Raw genomic sequence first — 23,272 nt, 5'->3', positions numbered from 1 at the left:
GACGACACTTTATGATATTGTATTACAGAACATATCAATATAAATGGAAGTTAATTTTCCATAGCAGTGCATTAAGCTGATACATGCAACACGGTAGAGCTTTTCATCGGTTTACGGGAAAAGTTACGCATCTTCTGCTTCAGCGCTCCAGTCCGAGTCCTCAATTCTTTCCTGTGCCGTCTGTAACGATGCCGGTGACATTCGCGGCGGCTTGCTGAGTGGTTTCGAAGATCATAAATACTGGCTGGTATCGGGATCCACTGCGGTAAGCGCTGCTTCGATGCTGGCTTGTCTCTTTTGCAGTTCGAATGAGGAAGTGTGTGGTTTGCCAGATAAGTAACTTCTCCTCCGGCAAGGTAACCTCCCCAGAAACCGAACATCCCGAGAGTAATGATTGTATGATTGCAGTGAACCAGCAATGCGAGGTCTCTGCCAGGATTAAACTTGTCGCCATTTCCCACAAAATAGACGTCACCGCGGGAATTGCCTATGTTCTTTTTACACCACAACATGGCATTGCTGACAACCACGAATACTACTTCCGCGTAACGGCCCCGAAAATAACCCATGGCTCGCTGGAGGTAACCGTTGTCTGCTCCAATGTCCCGCAATGACACCCAGGTGTCGATGTCATCGCCACGGCGGACGTGGACACCTACGTAAGTAGGTCGCGTCCGGTTACCTCGAAGCTCGCTCAGCGTTCTCCACGCTTGCAATCTGGAATAGAAAAGTAACAGAATGTGAAAAACTAAATCCGAGGAAGTCCGCAACTCATGTCCTACAGAAAACTCTTTACGCTATATTTCGAGAATCTTTATAATGGCGAAATGCGCTGGTAAACTTGGAACAGTAGACAATGTTACATACCGTCTAACCGTAATACAGTGTAGGTGCATTCTCACTAGATTGATCTGTTCCATAAACTGAGGCCTCAGTACCCTTACGTCAGAATTTTCGTACCTGTTGTACTCAGTTTTCACATCATTAAGATTGAAAATTACCTGCAACACTGTCTCGAACTGGTCACCAAATCCGCATTGTTTGTCAAGTATTGTAGAAAACTACATTTCTTTGCTCTGAGTCTAAACCGAAAGAAATTGGCTACGTGTCAACCAAACAGCAATCACGACCAGCAAGTCAGTCGGGAACATATGTAGATTAACTGTTGCTAGACGAATTGGGGATTATTTACCCCTACAGACTTAGAAATGAACTTCACCGCATAGCACGCTTCTAGCCAACCCTCATCTCGAATGATATCGTTATCTGCCCTGACTGGTTGAAAACGGGGGGCGTGCGTCTTTTTTGTGACAATTATGAACAGCATAAGTGTCGCAAAAAAGGCGTACGCCTCCCGTTTTCAACAAATCAGGACAGATAACGATATCATTCGAGATGATGGTCGGCTAGGAGCTTGCTATGCGGCGAAGTTCATTTTTAAGAGTGTAACGTCGCTCCGCGCTGTTTCTCCTCGATTTTGCTGGCAATTAAAACGAGCGTTCTCTGTCACATTTCTAACTTCTTACGCTGGGTTTACAAGCAGCAACCGGTTAAGTACATAATCCGCCTGGATGCTGTACAGGGTCGGCCACACTTAAGAGTATCGCGGGAGCGCATGACCTGCAAGTACGCCAGCGCCGCGCAACGGATGATCCTGGGTTTGAGACCTCGCGCATGCCTCGCGCCTAGCGAACGTTCGCCACCTCCCGGTTGGGTCCGTCATTGCTCTCGTAACACTGGCGGGCGGGGAGACCCACCAGTTATTGCTATTCAATCTCTGCTGGCGATGTTTTGATCAGTGCGTGGCGCGGCGTATTCTTTTACTTTTCTTCTCGGTTCCGATAAGACAGAGATTACGTCGCGCCACGCACTGATCAAAACATCGATAGAATAGTGTTACGAGAGCAATGACAGACCCAACCGAGAGGTGGCGAACGTTCGCCAGGCGCGAGGTCTCAAACCCAGGAGCATCCGTTACGCGGCGCTGGCATACTTGCAGGTCATGCGCTCCCGCGACACTTTTAAGTGTGGCCGACCCTGTACATTTAAGGTAAGAGCCTGAGGACAGGAGCCGATATTTAGAACAGAGAGTTCTTCAGGGCACCGTCCTCATCATTATGTATCGTATTTAAAAGGTTAGGGATGATATGTTAAAAGGTTCACGGGTCAACAGTATGCGCGCATGGGTCAACAGAATGCATGAAAAGTCTGGGTAAGCCCAGTTTTTACCATCCAGGCATGCTGCTGAACCCATAATACGGTACCCAGGACGGGTGACGGGACGACAGTACCCAGGAGAACAGTCTGTTCTTAATATCGCTGGCTCTCGCCCTGACCCTTAACACTGGTCGATCCAAATCGAATTCGCTTATTATTATGTCGCTCGGCGGCGGAGCGCTCTTTCTGGCTCTGTCGGGAAAGCCTGGATCCGACTAGGACTCCAGCGAAGTTCGGCAGTTGCGTCTACGTCTTCAAAACACCGAGTTTGCCTGCGCGGAACGTTTTCTGGTACTTTGGATCACAGCATCCACTGCAACTTCCGCCAGGCTTTCCGCACGATTTGGTCCCTCACTTAGGTCTGCAGCACAGGATTCGGGTAATCACTCCAGATCGGCCAGTGCAATCCGCCGAAACTCTCTCTACCAGAAACATTTACTGCGTGTTGGCGCCATTACGTGTGCACTTGATTAGAGCAGACAGAGGTAGACCAGCTGAAAACAACACAAGGCTGGTCTGGTCTTTCCTAGTGTTTCCTGGAGCACACACCAGGCTGCCGTGGTGTGCCCTGGTGTACACATCAGACTGCTTGATGTGCACCCACCAGCCAGATGTGGTGTGCCCTAGCGTGTACACCAGCAAGCTGTGCGAGAGGAGCAGAACCAAAAAACGTAACACAAAGTGACATGTGAATAATAAAGAGATGTCGTTCTCACAAGCGCATGTGCCTTGGACGAGAGTGCGAGCAATACTATACCAAGAACATTTTCATTTTTCTAGCCAGTATCGTAGCGCCGTAGCGCCAGTGACGTTACATACATCTAGCCACTGCGGATCTCACTCTCCGCGCACTCTTTGATTCTTAAGCCCTGTAGAAGGTCTCGATGTTCGTTAAATAAATTCTAAAAGTCGCAAATATCATAAATCGAAGACACGTTAAATAAATTGTTGAACAGGCGACGACGAACATTTTGGATTCATGAGCACCTACGCACGACTGTTCTCTTTTTTTTTTTTTTGCATTTAACTAACACCTCTCGTACCAAATAGCTGCTTCTGTTACTGTTGCGCCTCAGCAGGTTATGGGACCGGAAACTTACTGCACTCTTAAAGGAGTACAGAGGGCCATAAAAAAATAAGATTAAGACGTCAGATGAAAGTGTATGTGTTGTTTCACCGAATAGCGCGAAAGGTTTTGACGTGTGCAATTTGTTTCCCAGAAAGGAACTCAGAAACATGGCTCCGCGCGTTCACCCTTAACTCACCACTCCGGGTATAACGAGGAGGAGAAGGCATGATGACACGTCATCGATGACATTACAGGGAGAACTCGTTCTGGTTCGCCGGTCAGTGGGGGTCACGCCTTGTCCCTTTGGCGCCGTAAACCAGTTTTGCCCGTTTCCCAGAGAACTGAGGATTGAAGGAGCGGCCGAATCATGACCGAACCAGGAGCAAGGCTCTTTCAGAACCCCTAACAACCGAGTAGCAGACGACAGTGGAGTAGCAGACATTTCTCTGGACCAATCAGCAAGCGTTCTCCTTGTAGCGTCAGCGCGAAGTTCAGGCAGATCACTGGCTGGTACTGCTCTCCACCGCCGTTGCGCACGGTCGCTTTTTGCGGTGTACTTTAAATTCAGTTTCTGCGATAATTATGACTCTGTGGTATGAACTACTTCGCACGGTGCATCTTACTGGCCTACTTAACAGTTTGATAGGAATAAAACAGGGTGTTAAAAATTACTTCTGTGCTTTTTTAAAGGGAGTATCGTAACCGGGAACCGGCCTCGGTGGCTCAGTCGGTAGCGTGTTCGCCTTCTGATCCCGAGATCGCGGGTTCGAACCCGGCCGAGGACGCCAGCAACTTGGTGGCAGGGTACAAGTTGCTTAGACAAGCCGTCTTCCGCGAGGGACGTTAAATACGGGGTGCCGTGTGATGAGCTTTCATCGCATGTTAAAGAACCCTCAGGTGGGCAAAAGCAATCCACAGACCGACCGCTGTGGCGTAGCTCATGATCTCAGTTGTCTCGCGACGTAAACACCCAATTATTATTATCGTATCCGGGAACGTATGTATGATACCGATAGGCTAATGTTCGTCACCGCTTCAGAGTCAATTTAGCCAAATTTCTCTTCCGAAAACAGCTTACATATTAAATAAACGAGCTCTAAAGTCCGCATTCCATCTGCAGCCAACACGATGATGACGTATGGCAGGCACACGAATGGGAGCGCAACGCTAACGATTGTCTCCGAGGTCGTCTGCTTGGCGTTCGCACAGCCATATACTAAGTGAAAGTCCTCTGTAAATACGCTGAATTTCGCTTATCAGTGTGAGTCGTGATGTAACCATGCTGCGTGAAGAACGGTGTTACGCTCCTTCCTAGCTGTACGAACACGTTCGACGCTAACCAGAAACAACATTCCGCGAGCCGATCACAGAGAAGACGCCGTCCCCTAGCATTCCGGCTTGCACGCCCACCTGTCGGTCGGTTGCCAAGGCTACCAAGATCCCTCCGGCAGCTCCATCATTGGTCTCCTTCGCGTCAAACGGCGCGCAGTGATTGGCCTCGTCCGTGTGATGTTTCCAGAGAGGGAATCCCAGAATGCGTCGTCTGCTCTTGGCAAGTTTTAGATCAAACTGCACAGGAACAACCCCACCAATTCTCGTCGGGTTTTCGACGTTATTATCAGTGATGAACGTGGAGTAAAACGGCACTATAGTTTCGGAATCGACCGGGACGGATGCGATAGTCCCTTTAAAAATGAACTTCAGCGCATAGCACACTCGTAGTCAACCATCAAACGCGGTGACACCGTTCTCGCCCCTTGATTTGCCGAAAACGGGGAGGGGTGGGAGCTTACGCCATTTGTGTGGCATTATGCAGTTCATAATTGCCGCAAAAACGGCGTACGCCCCCGTTTTCACCAAATCAGGGTCGAGAACGATGTCACACGGATTGATGTTTGGCTAGGAAGGTGTTATGCGGTGAAGTTCATTTTAATGCGAAGCATTCTTTAGCTACTAACACCGAAAAAGTGGTACGTGTTCTGGCCTCGTAAGTCGTAATAATACAAAGCTAGGGGTGCTAGACTCGTCGTTTCGTGAAACACGAAGAAAGTTCAAGAAATTGGAGGGAGCGCAACCATTGGATGCTTTCCGTGGCCCACGTGAGCGCTCCTGACTGTCAATCAAACCTCAGGTCAAGGCTACCGAGACGCACGCAGTTTGAAATATTTTCATGACGTCAAAATGACGTCTTGGCTTCCCGGGAGGATGGTGTCTTTGCAGATTTCACCAATGTAAACAATTCGGGAGATATGAGGAAAGACAGCCGTTGGACAGTTTCTCTGGCCCACGTGACGTCCCGTGTTGTCAATCAAACCAAAGTACAAGGAAAGGGAAATGCAGCTTTTGGCAGAAGTTCCGTGACGTCAAAATGACGTTGCGCAACATTTTTTTCTACCGAGAAAAGTTCAAGGAAAGATAGTGGCGAACTTGATAGAAAGAGTTGCGGCCGCTTTTATTGCCGTGCCTGTACTACTGCGCCTCTGAGTCCACACTTATCATGAGTATCGTTTGAAATGCCAAACGATGATTTTTACCAGTGTTACCGACTGTCGAAGAACGCTGTTCGTTCGCTGTGTGACCATCTGCGCAGAGCCTACACTCTCAGAACAGAATTCACCGCATAGCATGTTGTGCGCCAACTACAGACACGAATGATATGCTTATCGCTTCCGATTTGAAGAGAGAGGGGGACATAGGCATTTTTATAGCAATTATCATATATCCAAATTGCTATACGCTCCCTAGCTCTTCGAATCAGAAGTGGTACATAATCCTATCATTCGTGTCAATGGTTTGTGGATAACATGCTATGCGGTGAAGTTCTGTTCTGAGATGGTAGGATTCACGCAAGATGCGCTTCTCGTCACGGATAATGATATCATTGCGCACAAGATTGTTGTGTTCTCCACGTCTGACACTGTACCACCCATGGCCGCAGGTTCCGTGATGCCCTCTTGTTTTCACGTAGTTTCCTTGCTGTACAAAAACGAGATATTCAATATAGACGCGGAGGAGGACAACAGCGTTCCTTCTGATTTAGAGATGCACCCTAAATATCAGATGCACACAACAGAGACATGAACACTGCATGTGCAGGACGTTGGAAAGCGTCGGTGCTCTTCTATGCAGCGGAGCAGCACCTCGAAATGAGCGCTTGCAAGTGCACGGACCCAGAGTTTTTCGGACATGTGACTTTTCCGTCCCTTTTACCATGAAGTGGTTGTGTCGTCGCAGTGCGGGCACTAGTCTGTTTACATGTGCTCAAGTGTACACATGGTCTTTTTGAAAAAGAAGCCAGCAGATACATAGAAAAAAGAAATAGGAAACAAATATAGTTTTCAACCGAAGCGTTGTTGTGTTCATTGATCCCGAATACACGTATAGCGCACATGCCGATACAGCGGGTGTGTCATGTAATGGGGCACAAAACAGAGGCTTAGAATTCTACTTCGGGGTGTCACTGACGCTTGTCATCGACAAACTTTTGGTGTGACTTGCGCGCACTTGTTCGATTTTCAGTCGCGACAAATATTCTGAATAGATCTCTGAAATGTGCCAATTCAGCGCAACTTTTTTTTATTTCGTTTGTTTGTTGTCTTTCTTTGTATTTTTCCGTGTCCGAAACAGAAAGGGCATTTCGTTTTCTCAACCCATTTCAACACAAAACACATTACATTACTACAACAAAAATAGCTGGGGAAATTTTTCTTTGAGCAAAATCTCGACCGTGTTAATTACTCCGTCACGTAATGTAGAATACTGCGGAAAGAAACGATGAGTCTCCCCTTCAGTTCCCTGGCTTCTGCTGATAGCGGCAGCAAGGTTGAAATGACGCAGCTATCTGAAGCAGCAGTGAGGAGGTTGCAAGAAAAGCCGTGTCACCGGGTGCTTCGTCTTTTCGAGTTTTTTTTTCTTTTTTCGTACAACAGATTTCCGTTTCCTTATTACCATTTCCTAGTAGCGCGGGTGTTTTGTGATGCTATGGGATCAGGCCTCGAGTCATGCTGTTCCTGTATGTATTCAGTTTGGAAGAAATATTGATTCGATTCAAAATTGAACATATAATTCCGTATTGGATTCGGAACACAGTCATGCGCCTCGAGATCCGAAATATTCTAATGGTCGCACAGCCCAAACATATTTGACAATGCATGATTTGACCTTAAGTCCTTCAAAGGTGTATTTTGTTCTCCATTTCACTCTTCACCGGAGCGGACAGAAGTGGTGCGCTTTCTCGTTCTTCATTCTATCGCGCTCGTGCCAGTGGGCGGGTCGCGCACACACTGATATGGATCATGCACTGACGTAGAAACAACTTCAGATGCCGGGAAAGGGAAACATTTTACTTGAACTTCGGAAGTTCAAAACTCCTCCCCGCGCGACGTCATCTTTTGAACTTAGTTCTGCTTTGACGAGTCTAGCACCCTAGGAGGTATCCTCGGACCACGTGTAAACGGAGGGGCTGTACGCACTCCTTCACAATCGCACGCGATTGCCTGCGGCGTAAGTAGCTATACACGCGCCGCGCGTACACGGAGCGGTCGTACGTCAATGATTGCATCCGTAACCGTTTATGATGTGTCATCGATATGAGGGCACTCTTTGAACTAGTCTAGGCTGTGCAGCACTTCTGTATTCGTTTCGTCAGTGCCGCTCGCACCCTCTGCATTCTCGTATTCGTTCTGTAACGGTGCAGCACTGCAGGTTTTCTCGCTCAATTTAATCCAATGGTCACTCAATTTAATCCTGTGGTCACTCATTTTAATCCCATGGTCACTGAAATTAATCCAATGGTCACTGAATTTAATCATATGGTCAACCAAATTAATCCAGTGGTCAGCCAATTTAATCCGTTCGATATCATTGCATCTGCCACCATTGGAATCAGTATAACCCAGTAATTTATGACTACTGCTGCACGATAAGGAGATAAATTGCGAATACTTGGTCATTTATTACATTGGTATTGCGTCATGAGTTATGACTATGCAGGATTTTATGAGCTTTTCATGACTATAACCTACATTATAGACTATAACTGGACTATTTCGGAGTAACGTCATTGCAGAGAGTATAATACGATGATCTATGCATAGATCATCGTATTATACTCTCTGCAATGACGTCATAAAATCCCACATAGTCATGACTATGTGGGATTTTATGACTAAACCCTGCATTGTATACTGTGACTGCACTATTTCGGGCTACTGTTGTTGGAAATTGAATAATGTCATGACTTATGACTATGCAGTGTTCATGAGCTTTTGATGACTATAACCTACACTATAGACTATGACTGGACTATTTCGGACTACCCTTGTCGCAAAAGGTATAATGACATGAATTATGACTATGCGGGATTCTATGAGCCTTTCATGACTATAACCTACATTATAGACTATAGCTGGACTATTTCGGAGTAACATCATTGAGAGTATAGTACCATGATCTATGACTGTGGGATTTTATGGGCTTTTCATGACTCAAACCTGCATTGCATACTGTGACTGCACTATTTCGGACTACTCTTTTTGGAAATTGAGTAATGTCATGACTTATGACTATGCGGGGTTTTATGAGCTTTTGATGACTATAACCTACACTATAGACTATGACTGGACTATTTCCGACTACCCTTGTCGGAAACTGTATAATGACATGAATTATGACTATGCGGGATTTCATGAGCTTTTCATGACTATAACCTACATTATAGACTATAGCTGGACTATTTTGAAGTAACCTCATTTCAGAGAGTATAATACCATGATCGATGACCATGTGGGATTTTATGGGCTTTTCATGACTCAAACCTGCATTGCATACTGTGACTGCACTATTTCGGACTACCCTTGTCGCAAATGGTATAATGACATAAATTATGACTATGCGGGATTCTATGAGCCTTTCATGACTATAACCTACATTATAGACTATGACTGGACTATTTCGGACACTACCCTTGTCGGAAATGGTATAATGACATGAATTATGACTATGCGGGATTTTATGAGCTTTTATGACTATAACCTACATTATAGACTATAGCTGGACTATTTCGGAGTAACATGATTGAGAGTATAATACCATGATCTATGACTGTGGGATTTTATAGGCTTTTCATGACTCAAACCTGCATTGCATACTGTGACTGCACTATTTCGGACTACTCTTTTTGGAAATTGATTAATGTCATGACTTATGACTATGCAGGGTTTTATGAGCTTTTGATGACTATAACCTACATTATAGACTATGACTGGACTATTTCGGACTAACCTTGTCGGAAATTGTATAATGACATAAATTATGACTATGCGGGACTTTATGATATTTTGATGACTATAACCTACATTAGAGACTATGACTGGACTATTTCGGACTACCCTTGTCGGAGATCGTATAATGACATGAATTATGACTATGCGGGATTTTATGAGCTTTTCATGACTATAACCTACATTATGTACTATAGCTGGACTATTTCGGAGTAACCTCATTGCAGAGAGTATAATACCATGATCTATGACTATGTGGGATTTTATGGGCTTTTCATGACTCAAATCTGCATTGCATACTGTGACTGCACAATTTCGGACTTCTCTTTCTGGAAATTGAGTAATGTCATGACTTATGACTATGCGGGGTTTTATGAGCTTTTGGTGACTATAACCTACATTATAAACTATGACTGGACTATTTCGGACTAACCTTGTCGGAAATGGTATAATGACATGAATTATGACTATGCGGGACTTTATGAGCTTATGATAGCTAAAACCAACATTATAGACTGTGACTGGACTCTTTCGGACCATCCTTCTCCGAAATGATATAACGACCTGAATTATGACTATGCGAGACTTCATGAGCTTTTATGACTATAACCTAAATTATAGACTATAACTGGACTATTTCACAGTAGAGCACTGCACGGGCCCAGGCTTACCCGAAATCCCGAGTGCGGCACGGCCCGTGGGCCGGGCTTTGCCTTTTTTACGCGGGCCTAGGCCGGGCTCGGATTTCAGCCACTGGGTAGGGGCTTGGCAATGCCCGCCATGGTCGGGCATGTACGCGAACATATTTCAGGGGACCAGACAGCTGAATTTTCATGTCACTCTTTTTCTCCTTATGCAAGCTCATAAAATGCTGAAATAGCAATAGGTCATGGCATTAGACCATTTCCAACAAGGGGAGCTCGAACTGATCCGGGGATAGCCTATAATGCAGGTTATAGTCATGAAAACTCATACAATCCCCAAATAGTCATAAGTCATGGCAGTACTCAATTTCCAACAAGAGCAGTTCGAAATAGTCAGTCATAGTAAACAATGCAGATTTTAGTCATGACAAGCTCATAAAATCCCACATAGTCATAGATCATGGTACTCTGCAATGAGGCTACTCCGAAATAGTCAGGATATAGTCCATAATGCAGATTATAGTCATGAAAAGCTAATAAATTATGGCATAGTCATAATTCATGTCATTTTACCATTTCCGACAAGGGTAGTCCGAAATAGTCCAGTAATAGTCTATAATGTAGGTTATAGTCATAAAAGGTATAAAATCCTGCATAGTAATAAGTCATGACACTACTCAATTTCCAGCAAGAGTAGTCCGAAATAGTTCAGTCATAGTGCACAATGCAAGTTTTAGTCATGAAAAGCTCATAAAATCCCCCATACCCATAGATAATGATATTATACTCTCTGCAATGGGGTTACTCCGAAATAGTCCAGTTATAGTCTATAATTTAGGTTATAGTCATGAAAAGCTCATAAAGACCCGGATAGTCCTAATTTATGTCATTATACCATTTCCGACAAGGGTGGTCCGAAATAGTCCAGTCATGGCCTATAATGTAGGTTATAGTTATCAAAAGCTCATAAAGTTCCGCATAGTCATAATTGATGTCATTATACCATTTCCAACAAGGGTAGTCCGAAATAGTCCAGTCATAGTCTATAATGTAGGTTATAATCTTAAAAAGCTTATAAAATCCAGCATAGTCATAACTCATGACATTATTCAATTTCCAACAAGAGTAGTCCGAAATAGTTCAGTCATAGTATACAACGCAGGTTTTAGTCATGAAAAGTCCATAAAATCCCACATAGTCATAGATCATGGCATTATACTCTCTGCAATGAGGTTACACCGAAATACACCCCATAGGTGTCACAAAAAGGGCGGACGCCTCCCGTTTCTAACAACTAAGGGGGCAGAACGGTGTCATTCGAGATTATGATGCGCTGTGAAGTTTATTTTGAAGTGTAGGTTGTCGCACCGGTTGCTTCCTTCTTCTTCTTCGTCTTTCTCGGCAGTGGCGCATAGCACGGGGCAATTGGCCACGGATCATGACATGAGGGCCCAATTAATGACGGTTACGTGAAGCGATGAGAGGATGAGATGAATGAAATGACTGAATAAAAGATGAGCGGGGGAATGGAATGACGACCTGACAATCTACCAAAAGACAGAATGGAAGATGCCGACAGTGGAACATCGTGGGCACGGAGCGGGACGGCTAGGAACATGGCGCGTTGGGATGAGTAGCACGAACAGTGGAGAAAAAAAGTGTTCAATAGTTTCGTCTTGCTGGCAGTAGGGGCAAAGAGGAGAGACAGAGCGGCGAATTCTATGGAGGTAGTAGTTTAGTTTCGCATTCTTCTTTGTCATGTTCGTATGCTTCTGTTACGAAATTATATGCATGTAGTATTACGTTTTATATTCTGAAGTTGGAACTTTAGTCGTCCCTCACCTATGTCCTTGCTCATGACAAAGAACGCTGCTAGTGGCTCCGAAGGACAAGCATCGCCGACGTCGCGCAAGGAACCGTCCAGAAATGCCCGTTTGCGGGTGGGCCCGGCGGTTTACCGTCGGGCTGACATCATGACCGCGATGCTCGACGCTTTTCCGTCGAGGAAAATCTAGTATGTGGAGCCCACTTAGGAGGCCTTGTGTTCATCGATGCGCCGTGTTTTGGCGAGAAACTGCGAACACTGACTCAAGATTTGAAGCCATTGCTAAACCACAACCCAGAGATACGTCTGTCGTGCGATGGTTCATGTTGCACAATAAGTGTTCTAAAGGGACGGCCATGCACAGCTTCCTACACTTCACTAAAACTTTATGCACCGCAAAAATGTCCCGTGGACGTTTTACCGGACGAAACAACGAACGCGTACAGATCACGGGTACACCACTCTGAATGATCGTCCTTTGAAACTGTGAATGCTACTGCTAAATCGCATGCTTAACTACCATAGCACCCGAAAACAGATAAATTTACCATTCAGACTGACATTTCGTACCTGTAGGAATAGTGAAAAGTGAATTCCCTGATGATGTCTTCTCTCGCATGGTGGAAAAACGTCCAGGACTCGTAGTGGCCGGTGAATTCGACACAGGGATCACTCAAGTGATAGTGCTTTTCAGACATCCAGTCATTCGCCTGTCGTACGTCGCACTCCAACGTGGTCTTATTTAATATGACTGGGAGTGTGATGCGGAAGTACCTTGACAAGGTCTTGTACATCCTCGACGCGATGATTCCTTGCCGGTTGGTCATCTTTGCCATTGCGTACGTCGAAGCGTAGCCGCTCATTTGGTTTCCCAAGCGACCAGGCGTTGACATAGTTATGAATTCTGCGGAACATAAGTAATAGAGAGCGGATTGTTGGGCACTGACATGTAGCGCTCTTCGTCGCATAAATCGCTCTAGACCAACCAACCTTCAGAATCGGATCGTTTTACCTTACGATTGCAGGGAAAGTTGATACATAAACAGGTGTGCACCTTCTCTTTCAGCTTGTCGGCAGACATTCGGGAGACCATCATCCGTGATGATGGTTGTCATACAGCGTGTTATGCAGTGGCGTGCATGCCAAAGGGAGCCCTGCCATTAATTGGACCTGCTTATGCCTGAGGCTCCACCCACTTTTTGAGATACCTAGCCAATCACAGGTCGAAATACAGTTGTCTATTTCTACATCCATCCAGTATTTATACCTCACTCTTATTTACTGGGTGCCACTATTTTGGAGAAACTCGATTGATTCGGACTGAAACGAATATCACTGGTGATAGACCAGAACAACGGATTTTGTGCCCATGCAGGCAGCGAGGTGGCATGCATCAACAGCTCTGCAGTGGACTTTCTAAGGCGAGCTCAGTGCACAAATTGTGACCAATGAGACGCGGACGGTGACCATCGGCCACCGTGCTTGCAACAAGTCCCTCCGTCCTCTCACCTGGAGAAGGGCGATCTGGCGTACGCGAAGTTCTATACCAAATTCTACGCCACGTTCTACACAAATGTTTTAACTGTCAGCCAAACTGTTCGCTTCCAGATGTTTTAGTACACATAATGCAGAACATCGAAGTTGTAGAGCTGTCAACTGTCGGCTGTGGCACATTAGTGTTGCCGTTCCCTGTAGTATTTTACCCCATGAAAAGAAAACTAAGCAGGCATGTTAACGCTGTGTTATTTCACTGAAACTCACGCATCCCTCATACAGCACGTCCTAATCCACAAGGACAGTTCAAGACAACGTAACGCTGGAGTGTTGTCTATAACAGGATGCGACTGCCGCACACAAATGTGATTGGGCAATAAGCTGACCAACTACAGCGTTGTGCAGGATGCGCATATTTCAGTTAAGCGGGATACCGACTAAGAAGAGCTCATATATGTGTATATAAAAAACTAGTATATAAAAAACAAACAGTTAAAAAGGTGAATACAAGAGATAAGCTTCAACAATATGAAATCCACAGTATGATATCCACGCTTGAAATCTGTTGAACAAGTGCACATAGCCCACAATGCTTCGCCCTTCAACAACACATTGTCCTTTTCCGGACGTTCCTGCAGACACGTCTTGCGTACTGTCGCTTCTGCTAGCTCTCGATAGCTTGATTCGTGAGAGTCTGATACTACTGAAAGGTTATCCAGATGCCTTCTCTTGTAAGGCTTGTTCTATGAGTCTCATCTGTTTTCCGCAGATAGGTTTCCTGCTATGCGACAAACCGTGACTGTCGAGGCACAGTCACGGAACGAAGGATTCTGAGATGAGAGCGATAGCTGCGCGCCCACACTCCATTTATTATCACATGCCAAAAGACAGATTGTGACAATTCAGCCGGTTTTCCCCACTTGTGCAGATTTCTGTGGCATGCAGACAGGTGGCACCACCGCGCACAGCCAAAATCCCAGCGGGTCAGCATTCGCTAACCACAGCTCACAAGAATCCGTGTAGCAACTGTATGCTTCGACGTAAACAAAATCTTTCGGGACACATCGATTTTAGACATATTTTTCTACTACTTAATGGGATTAAAATTCTCACCTTAGGTCTATTTTGTGACCGGCCAACAAAATTGAAGGAAGCGCGAAACACAATTTCTGACGTCTGCGGAAACATTTCCAACATAATGAATTTCTGGCACCATTAAAGGAACTGTAAAGTGAATTTCAACCCAGGATTATCTTATGATTTTATGAAAGCCTAGGAAGAGTACATCTCAGTTACGAAATATTTGTTTTTAAATCCTTTCTTTCTTTGAGTAATCGAATTTCAAAGATTGCATTCGAACGCAAAGCTCAGTACTCCCTTAGACACAACACTGGGTTGGCTCGTGTCGGCTACGGCTAGTCTTGCTTTTCTAATCCGCCTCCCGGTCTGTGGCGAAGCCGTAATGTTGTTTTGAGGTCCACGTCGTGTGATGTTGATTTTTCCAAGCTTGAATGCCCTCGAGCTTGTGGTAGTCCAGCAGTCACGCCCGCAAAACGTTTGTTCGTACGAGTGCACGCGGTAGACGCAGTATGACACGACATCATCCGCAAAATTGTCGACGGAGGATGAATTACCGTCATTGCAGTCACCTCGCCGCCGCGGGAAACACTCTTCATGTGTCATGAAAATGTTGAGAACCTCGCAGCGGAAATATGGCATTGCTGTTTCGGTTCAGGTGTCCTTGTGGCAGATGCGTGCCGATGCCGACGGCAGAAGAATGCCTTTGTTGCCGCGAAATGAGCCGTTACTGAAGCAGCACAGCGGTTGCATTTAAAGAAATCTGTACTTTAAACTGTGGCTGAAGACTGAGTTGCTCCAGGTATCCTCTGCTACGTGAGAGAAAGCGACGAGTACGCTGTTAAGAGGAACAGCAAAGTGAACAAGTGAGTTCGTCCATGTGTGCCTTCGATTCGTTATTAGTTAAGTTACATATCATAATTTTACGTTGTCCATGATACATGCAGGAAGTTTCGGTACGTTGCCTACAAACAGTTTACCTGGTGGTTCAGGGGACCATTAGGAAAGAAAGCACTGCAGAAAAGTCTTCGAAGCATGTGCTGTACATGCCATAAGGGAAAATTTTCCTTCTGAGGCATACAAAGGTCTGTATGACCTTTACTGTGGTACCAGTACTGTGGTACTGTCTGACCATGTATATGTCTGTTAGCTTTCACTGAGATGAAGCTCTCAATTTTCTTTCAGGTGCTTGAAGGCAGCATTGGATGCCTCCCATCTTGACAGCAGTACATTGGATGGTTTGGTCGTGAACACTGCTTGATCACAACAGTATCCCTTTCATGAACAATAGAGGTCTGCCATATACCCTTCTGGAATAACCAGACAGCCATTACACAATAAAATACATTCTACAGACATCAAGGCTTGTAATGTTGCTTTATTGATCACTGTGTTTATGAATGAGCATACAAGTGATAGCAGTAAACAAGCAAACAATGAAGGAGAACATCCCCATGCTGTATTCATATCAATTTGCAAGTGCTACTTTGCACCAACCAGTAACGCAATGTATGTATGCTTTTTTTTATATTCTGTGCAGTGCACAGGTGTTTGCTGCAAACACGTTCCAGTCCATAAGCTCTAAGAGAACATAGGCTATCACCTTGCCTATAATCGATTTATATATCGATATAGATATATATATATCGATTCAGCTGCGATCGTATCAAGGGTCAATTTCTATGTTCCACATTCCAACACTAGAACCCACAAAACATTTTATGTATGTGGTAACGGTTACGAGAAATCGACTTTTTTGAGGCTTCAGATTGTATATAACTCCCATTCCGGGGTCTTTGATTTGTTCAGTGGTGACCTATTTGGCGTCGTACGCAAACTTCGATGCCTCCTTCATGATGGGTCCAAAGCTAGGCCAGTTGTTGCCTCGCCATCTACATGGTTTTGTCTTTGTCATAGTATTTGTTTTTGTTTTATCTTGTGTAATTATGGTGTTTTAATTCATTTCTTTGTATTGGCTGTCTGTATGGTGCACCTTTAGGGAGGCCGTCTGGCCATTCATGGGCACCAGAAAAACAGAAATAAATAAATACATAAATATAACATCTCGTGTTCATGACTTTATCAGTATAAGAAGGCCTTACGTGGGGTCATGCCAATGGCATCAACAGTGGCTTCTCTTCAGAGGCATCCCTATCGTTGACAAAAATTTTAGACCTTTTCTGTGTCTGTGCACATCCATCTTTGCAACACTTTCTCAATTTCTTATAAATTTCCCATGTTTTCCCTCATACCAGTCCAACTGCAGCCATTGGTGCGGGCTCAGGCCTTTTGCAGACCGCTACTATTTCACTGTAGCTCACATCTTTGCAAGTTGTTGGTGTTTCACTCAGGAGGTGATCTACATCCTCTGCGGAGATAAGATATGGTCATGGCTAAGTGTCTTCCCTATGCTCTTTATATCGAAACATGGCCCCTCATGGCTGTCATGGCTCTTGAAAGCGTGCCAGGTCAAACCTAGACACATTATCTCGAAACTTGTATACATTGTTTCCTGAATGACAGCTCATTTGTATACGTAAGCTCATACTTCTCCACATGCTAAGTAGAAGCTCTGCATTTCCCTCAGAATTGGAACTACACCTGTAAAGGTGGTTACAAGTACGCTGCATCCACTGGTTTAGCTCAGCACATGCACGGCACCTGACTGCAGGTTCAAGCTTTTTCTTAACCCATCGGTATCTTAGCCCTCTGTTGCAAGATCCTCTTGTGGACTACATGGCCACTAAGCATTCCCGAGCATGGTATTTGCATATTGCAATTGTACAAGCTTGTTCTTTTTACCTTTTACTACATGTACCTTTTATGTCATTGTTGCAGATAGAATTATTGTAACTGAAAATTCAACTACGTAATGCCTGTGTGCCTTGTTTTGTATTATTTTTTCGTGCCCTTTCTTTCAAACACTTTCGTGCCCTTTCTTTCGTGCACTTTCTAACAAGAATTTGGATTTCCTCCTCACTACCTTCTTTGTTCCCTTTCTCTAATGTACATCAGTATAAATATCTGTACCATGTGTGTCTGTATCATACCTAATGAAGGACAGACTCTATTCGAAAGCTTGTGTTTCAGTATGATTATTTGGATGTTTTAGTCTCTCATGACCGTGAGTTGATAATCCTACCTGTGTCGCGAAATGGAGCCTGCGACCTTTCTGGTAGGTGTTGTAGATGAGGTCTGTTGAGGTGACTTTAATATTAATTAGCTCGAGTAACCACAGAACTGGTCAACAGCAAATACTACAAGGTGTCATTTGTATCTGGGAAAACATAAGGCGCTATGAATTCACACCTTGGCTACACTGGTCCCATTGAAAATGATTGTGCAGGACAGCAGGATGTTCCCTGCAGCCATCTTGTTCACTTCTGGCCGACGTTTCCAAGATAAATTGTGTTCACTTGGGCACTCTGCTTTTGTGGTGAGGAGTGTGACGCGAACATCTGTGGCCTCTTTGTGAGATGCACCAGAAGTTCTGAATATGATGCACATTTGATGTACTTCTTCTGGTCTGGTGAAGCAGAGGGCACAACACTGCGAAGTAGGAGAGATTTTGGTATCTGCAAACTTGTATCAGCAGGCCATTCAAAACTGTTGTCTTCAGATTTCCAGAATGACTCAACAGCTGGTTCCACCAGTGGTGAAGATATTGTCATATCATGCACCTGCAAGGCATGCAGAAGTTAAAATGTTAAACAAAACAAGAGCTTGACCCACCTGTGAGCATGAGTGTGTATGGACAATAGGTGTTGAATTCATCACTGGATAAAGGTTGAGAGGTGTTGACGGTAAATCATGCGTTGACACGCTTTTACTTCTGAGTTTCACATTCTTGTCAGTCACGATGGAAGCCTGTATCGCTGATGTGAATGAAGAATGCGGTCAGTATCTATAGCGTATAATTTATTTGACACTTATAATCTCCTGCGAGAGCTCAGGGCTCCCCAGGGGAAGGGGGATATTGCGTTTGGTACATTACGCAGCGTAGGCATCACAAAAATCGATTTGAATTTCAAGTGAACCACACATATGCATTATTCCTGTGTATCGGTAAATACATACCTCATCTCCACTGGTGTTCGCATTCTCAGACGCCACATGTTGAAACACTGGTGTCGGGGCTGCCGTCCGTGTGAGAAGTTTTCGACCGTCCGCTGGTACCATTTCGTACGAGCCGTCAGAGAAATGGGTTGAGCAAATACGGCGTGGCTCACGAATGTCTTGACCAAGCGCTTGCAACAACTTTCGTTTCCGTGCATTTTCCATTGGAATCTTGTGGTACACAACGTCCCTTGTCGAAAGAGCACACTTGGTGTATCCCCGAACATTACAGTAGATACCTGGCATCGTCTCAGGTGAAGCTTTGTTCAATTTCGGAACGAAATGAACTTTTTTGCGTACGCAAACCCCGCAAGGCCGCAATAAACGCCGTCGCCGTGCAATATTGTTGGGAGGAGAGAAGACAGAGGGCGCAGACCGCGCTGACAGTATTTTGGTATACTGTTTCTTCGATATTTTGAAGAATTGTCTCGGTAGTTCTTGTGATTCTAAAAGTAGTGTTTATTGGAGATTAGTAGCCGGTCGTAAGTTTATTGTATATTACTTAGGTATCACGTGACAGGAGTGCTCCCATCATGACTTTTTTAGCTGTTACGGGGCGCAACCTACCGTCCGATTTAATTTTTCTAATTTATGTTGTGTAATAATTAACCCACTTTGAGTGCTTAGGCTCTGTGTGAGGCATCACACAGAGTCGAACACAGAGACGGACACCAGGGTCGGAGACCAGGTCGCACACAGAAACAGGGGGGTCAAATTTCACTTTACAGTTCCTTTAAGTACTAGAACCCATTGAGATCTTCCATTCAAGACTTATGAGCAATTCCTTGCGGAGTTATGCGGTTTGAAAAATGCATGAGTAGGGCCATTGGGCCAGGAGGGTGTTGCACCCCCTTAAGATAAAGCTTACAAGCGTAGCAACGCAGTGGGTGGGTATAGGTTACACTTTGACCTCTGTGTAAGAGTTACATGGGCAGCAACGTGGAAAGTGACTACAGGTTATGGTTTAACCCGTGTACAAGGCTTATTCAGAGTATAATATCCCTAATGTTCATGTCCCACAGTTTTCGAAACATTGAGCTATACTAATATTGTTACATGTGACACATTGTAGTGTACTGCAGCCAGCTTCGCGGTGTTTGACTGATAATTTGCACGGTTGCTTCTTCAATATTATTGGAATAACTTTTATCTGATACTGTACCATTAAATAGGAATTTTCCATTATGGCTCCGTCGTTACGCCATTTTCTCAGATAGCCTGGTTCCCAATGGTAACCGAACCGCCGAAGTGTTGTTTTCCTAGTATTCATACGCGTAGTTATTTACGCCTATAACTTAATTCAGCTAATGAATAGCTAAGAAATACATGCTGAATACGACGCAGAATTGCATAAAGACTCGTTATTCTGGAGTGTGACCATCTTAAACATTGATTTTCTCACGTGAAACCGTGCTTAACACTGGACTGCATAGACCCAATGTGATTTATTTTGACAGCATGGATTTCAAAGGGATGGATTTTGAAGGGTGGATTTCTTAGCGTGGGTTTCAAAAGTTTTATTATTAAGAGTGGGTAACAGGGTACATCCATTGTAAGAGACCGGATATGTACCGGGACGAGGAGGAAAAGAAAAGTTAGGAAGAAGCAAGGACGTTCGAGTGAGAGATTGGGAACGAACTGATGGCTGGAGGAATTCAGTGTTTATTTGCTTATTTTTAAAGTAGAACGTTACATTTGTGTATGTGTGTGTGTGTTTGTCCGTGTTTCGGATGGTGAAGCCTTACCGAGGCAGATGTATAAGTGGTCATGTAATGGGGATAAATGTAAACGAAGGTAATGATTTGAAATTGAAGCAGTTGAAGGTAATTAACAGTAAGAGGCAAGAGTAATTCAAAGTAATTTGAGGTAATTAGAGGCAATTAAAGTAAGAAAGTTCAGTTTAAAGGTAATCAATGTAAGATGTGTGTAATTAATAGAAATATAAAATTAATGATTACCGATGGTAATTAAATATAATTAACGTCTGTTAAAGGGAAATTGAGAGTAATTACAGCAAGATAGACGTAATTAAAGAGAATCAAATGAAATTCAAGATTACCTGAGGTATCCTACGGTTATCGTCGGTAATTAAAGGGTAATTGAAAGTAATTGAGGCTAATTAAAGTTTAATGAAATGGACTTACATATAGTAATCGAAAGTGTCGAACCAGAAGACACGTATAGACCGGAAGCGGACAACCGGAAGTCAGGTTGGAACGGAAATGGATAATCGGAAGTCGAGTTGGACCGGAAGTGGACACCGGAAGTCAAGTATAGACGGGAAATGGACAACCGGAAGTTGGGTTTGGACCGGAAGTGGATGCCCAGAAGTCAAGTACGGACTGGAAAGCGCTTTTCTAACCCATTCGCCTCTAAATCGCCACTGAATTTTTTTATAAGGCGCTGTGGCATTACACTTTTTGCAGTTAATTGGCGACCAGAATTTGGCGCAAGGACTAGTCGTTCGGAAGTAGTAGCCCATGTCAAAGAATACAGATCAGTTCAGATTCAGCATATAAGTTGCCACCACAAATAAAACGCTTTCTATCGAGCGATTACAACGGCGTTCATGTTACTTTTCATCTATCCATAGGGTTCCGAACTGATGAACAGATCGAATCCATCCAGATTTGATCGGGTTCCGAACCTTGTACACTCTGAAAGCAGAATTTCATATAGCACGCTCTGCGCCAACTATTGCCACGAATGATAAGGTTATCGCTTCTCATAGGGCGAGAGGGGGAGGCGCTCGCCTCTTTGCGTCAACGTGGATGTATGATCATTAACGAGGGGATTTTTAGGCACTAACAGGTAGCGATCTTCGTCGTATAAATCGTTCGAGGACAACCGACGTTCAGAATCGTATCGTTTTACCTTCCTATTGTAAGGAAGTTGATAGGGTAAGGCCGGGCACAAGATGAGACAGAAATTTGCAATTGAATGTAATTATTTTTATATTTTCATATTTTTTAACTAGCCATATACGCGTTCTCAGGGGTCTAGAGCTTCTGACTTGTAAATGCATAACGGCGTAGCAGGTTTAAGGTAAACACAGTACAAGAAATTCAAAAATGCAGATAGTATCATCTTGCCACAACCCTCAGGGCAAGACAAGACATCATATGGGGCAGGATGAGACACGCCGTGGTAATGCCCTGTACAAACTAGTCTTCGCAGTCATAGTAAGGCCCGTGGGCCCCTACACAATCCCCGTGAGCCCAACATCCACATGGTCTGCAATGAAACCACACAAAAGCCGGTGCTCTTTTGCTCCACCGTCCTTTGCAAACAAGGCAACGGCAGTCTGACATGCCGCTGGTCGTTCGCTTCTGAGTAAGCTTCTGCTTTGCTGGATATATCTTAGGAAACAGGAAAATTTGCTGGAAAATCCTAGGCAATATGCAAAAAATAAATATCTGAGGAACTTAACTTATCCGTTTCTAAATTACATTGGATTTAAGTTACATTAGATTGTCGCGTTTGCCCCGCGCATATCATCGGACGATTTTTTATTTATTTATTTTTTGTTTATTTATTTATTTATTTATTTATTTTGTACTGTTCCACACAGGAAAACCGACAGTGCTCATATTTTGCATGTATCGCATAATAACATTGCTTTTACATGTTTTTCTCTTTCTTCAGCGGATACACCAATGCGAACAATTCTCACGTGCAATAAAGCGGACATTCAGAGCCACCTATGAGTAAAGTTTCAAGCGGATGGAGAAACGCGTTTCTGACTCAGGCGGCGTCGAGCAAAGAGTGTCGCGTTCTGCCCTACCTTACGCCACATAAAAAGGTGTTCGCCCCTTTTTTCAGCTTAGCGTGTGACAGAGCGACATCATCCGCAGTGTTGATTGGCATACAGCATGCTATGCGGTCAAGAGCGCCTCCTCTAAGTGTCTAAAAATCCCCTATGTAATGATAATTGACACAGAATAGCGTACGCCTCTCCCATCTTCGAATGAGGTGCGATGTCCCTATCATTCGTGGCAGAATGGTTGGCGCATAGCGTGCTTTGTGGTGCAGAGGCGTCACATGGAGGCGGGGGGGGGGGGGCAGAAGCTGTTGCTCCAGTACAAAATGCACTAGTGGTTCACATTGCATTTACACATTGAATTTAGAATAAATGCTTTTGAACTGGAGTTCTTGTTTGCAATTTTGGAAAGTGACTTCAGACTAACTACGTTACTTATAGCTGTAACTAGTTACTATCTTTGCAGAGTAACTGTGCCTGTAACTTAGATATTTTGTTCGTGTAGTAATTGAAAATAATTATGTTACTTTTTCAAGTGGCTTTTCCCAGGACTGGCTGTTAAATAGTAAGTGCTATTAGCACCTATTGCCTTTAGCACTCAGATATGCTCCCGTATTACTCACTCGTTCCAGCGCTGAACCGGGGATCGATCGCACTACTAGATTCGTTTCTGTTGTTCAGGCCTCTGTTATCAGGTCGCTTCCATGACATTGGGTAGTACGCGTAAATGGCTCCAAGAACGATGACGAGCGCAACCAGGCAGCTACTGCCATTGCAGGGCGGAAACCT

At 44.4% G+C, this 23,272-nt stretch overlaps 1 protein-coding gene across 1 annotated transcript; it reads right to left on the bottom strand.

Moving 5' to 3' along the window:
• LOC135367149 (galactoside alpha-(1,2)-fucosyltransferase 2-like) lies at positions 1 to 23,272 on the bottom strand. The gene is made up of 3 exons (XM_064600278.1): positions 23,107 to 23,272; positions 12,607 to 12,940; positions 1 to 717 (listed from the first exon to the last, which is right to left on the bottom strand). Exons 1-3 carry the CDS (start codon positions 23,192 to 23,194, stop codon positions 72 to 74), a joined length of 1,068 nt encoding a protein of 355 aa, XP_064456348.1. The 5' UTR covers positions 23,195 to 23,272; the 3' UTR covers positions 1 to 71.

The sequence above is a fragment of the Ornithodoros turicata genome, chromosome 1 (genome assembly GCF_037126465.1).
Source record: "Ornithodoros turicata isolate Travis chromosome 1, ASM3712646v1, whole genome shotgun sequence".
NCBI classification, from domain to species: domain Eukaryota; kingdom Metazoa; phylum Arthropoda; class Arachnida; order Ixodida; family Argasidae; genus Ornithodoros; species Ornithodoros turicata.
Note: the sequence above shows the minus strand (reverse complement) of the source record. Positions and strands in the feature narration are given on the sequence as shown.

Bases quoted from the DNA above. Each gene is read 5' to 3' on its own strand.
- LOC135367149 (XM_064600278.1), bottom strand. From the start codon at position 23,194: ATGTCATGGAAGCGACCTGATAACAGAGGCCTGAACAACAGAAACGAA. The intron at 12,941-23,106 runs GTGAGTAATACG...TATGTTCCGCAG, and splicing joins CCGGTTCAGCGCTGGAACGA to AATTCATAACTATGTCAACG. The intron at 718-12,606 runs GTACGAAATGTC...TTTCTATTCCAG, and splicing joins ACTTTTCACTATTCCTACAG to ATTGCAAGCGTGGAGAACGC.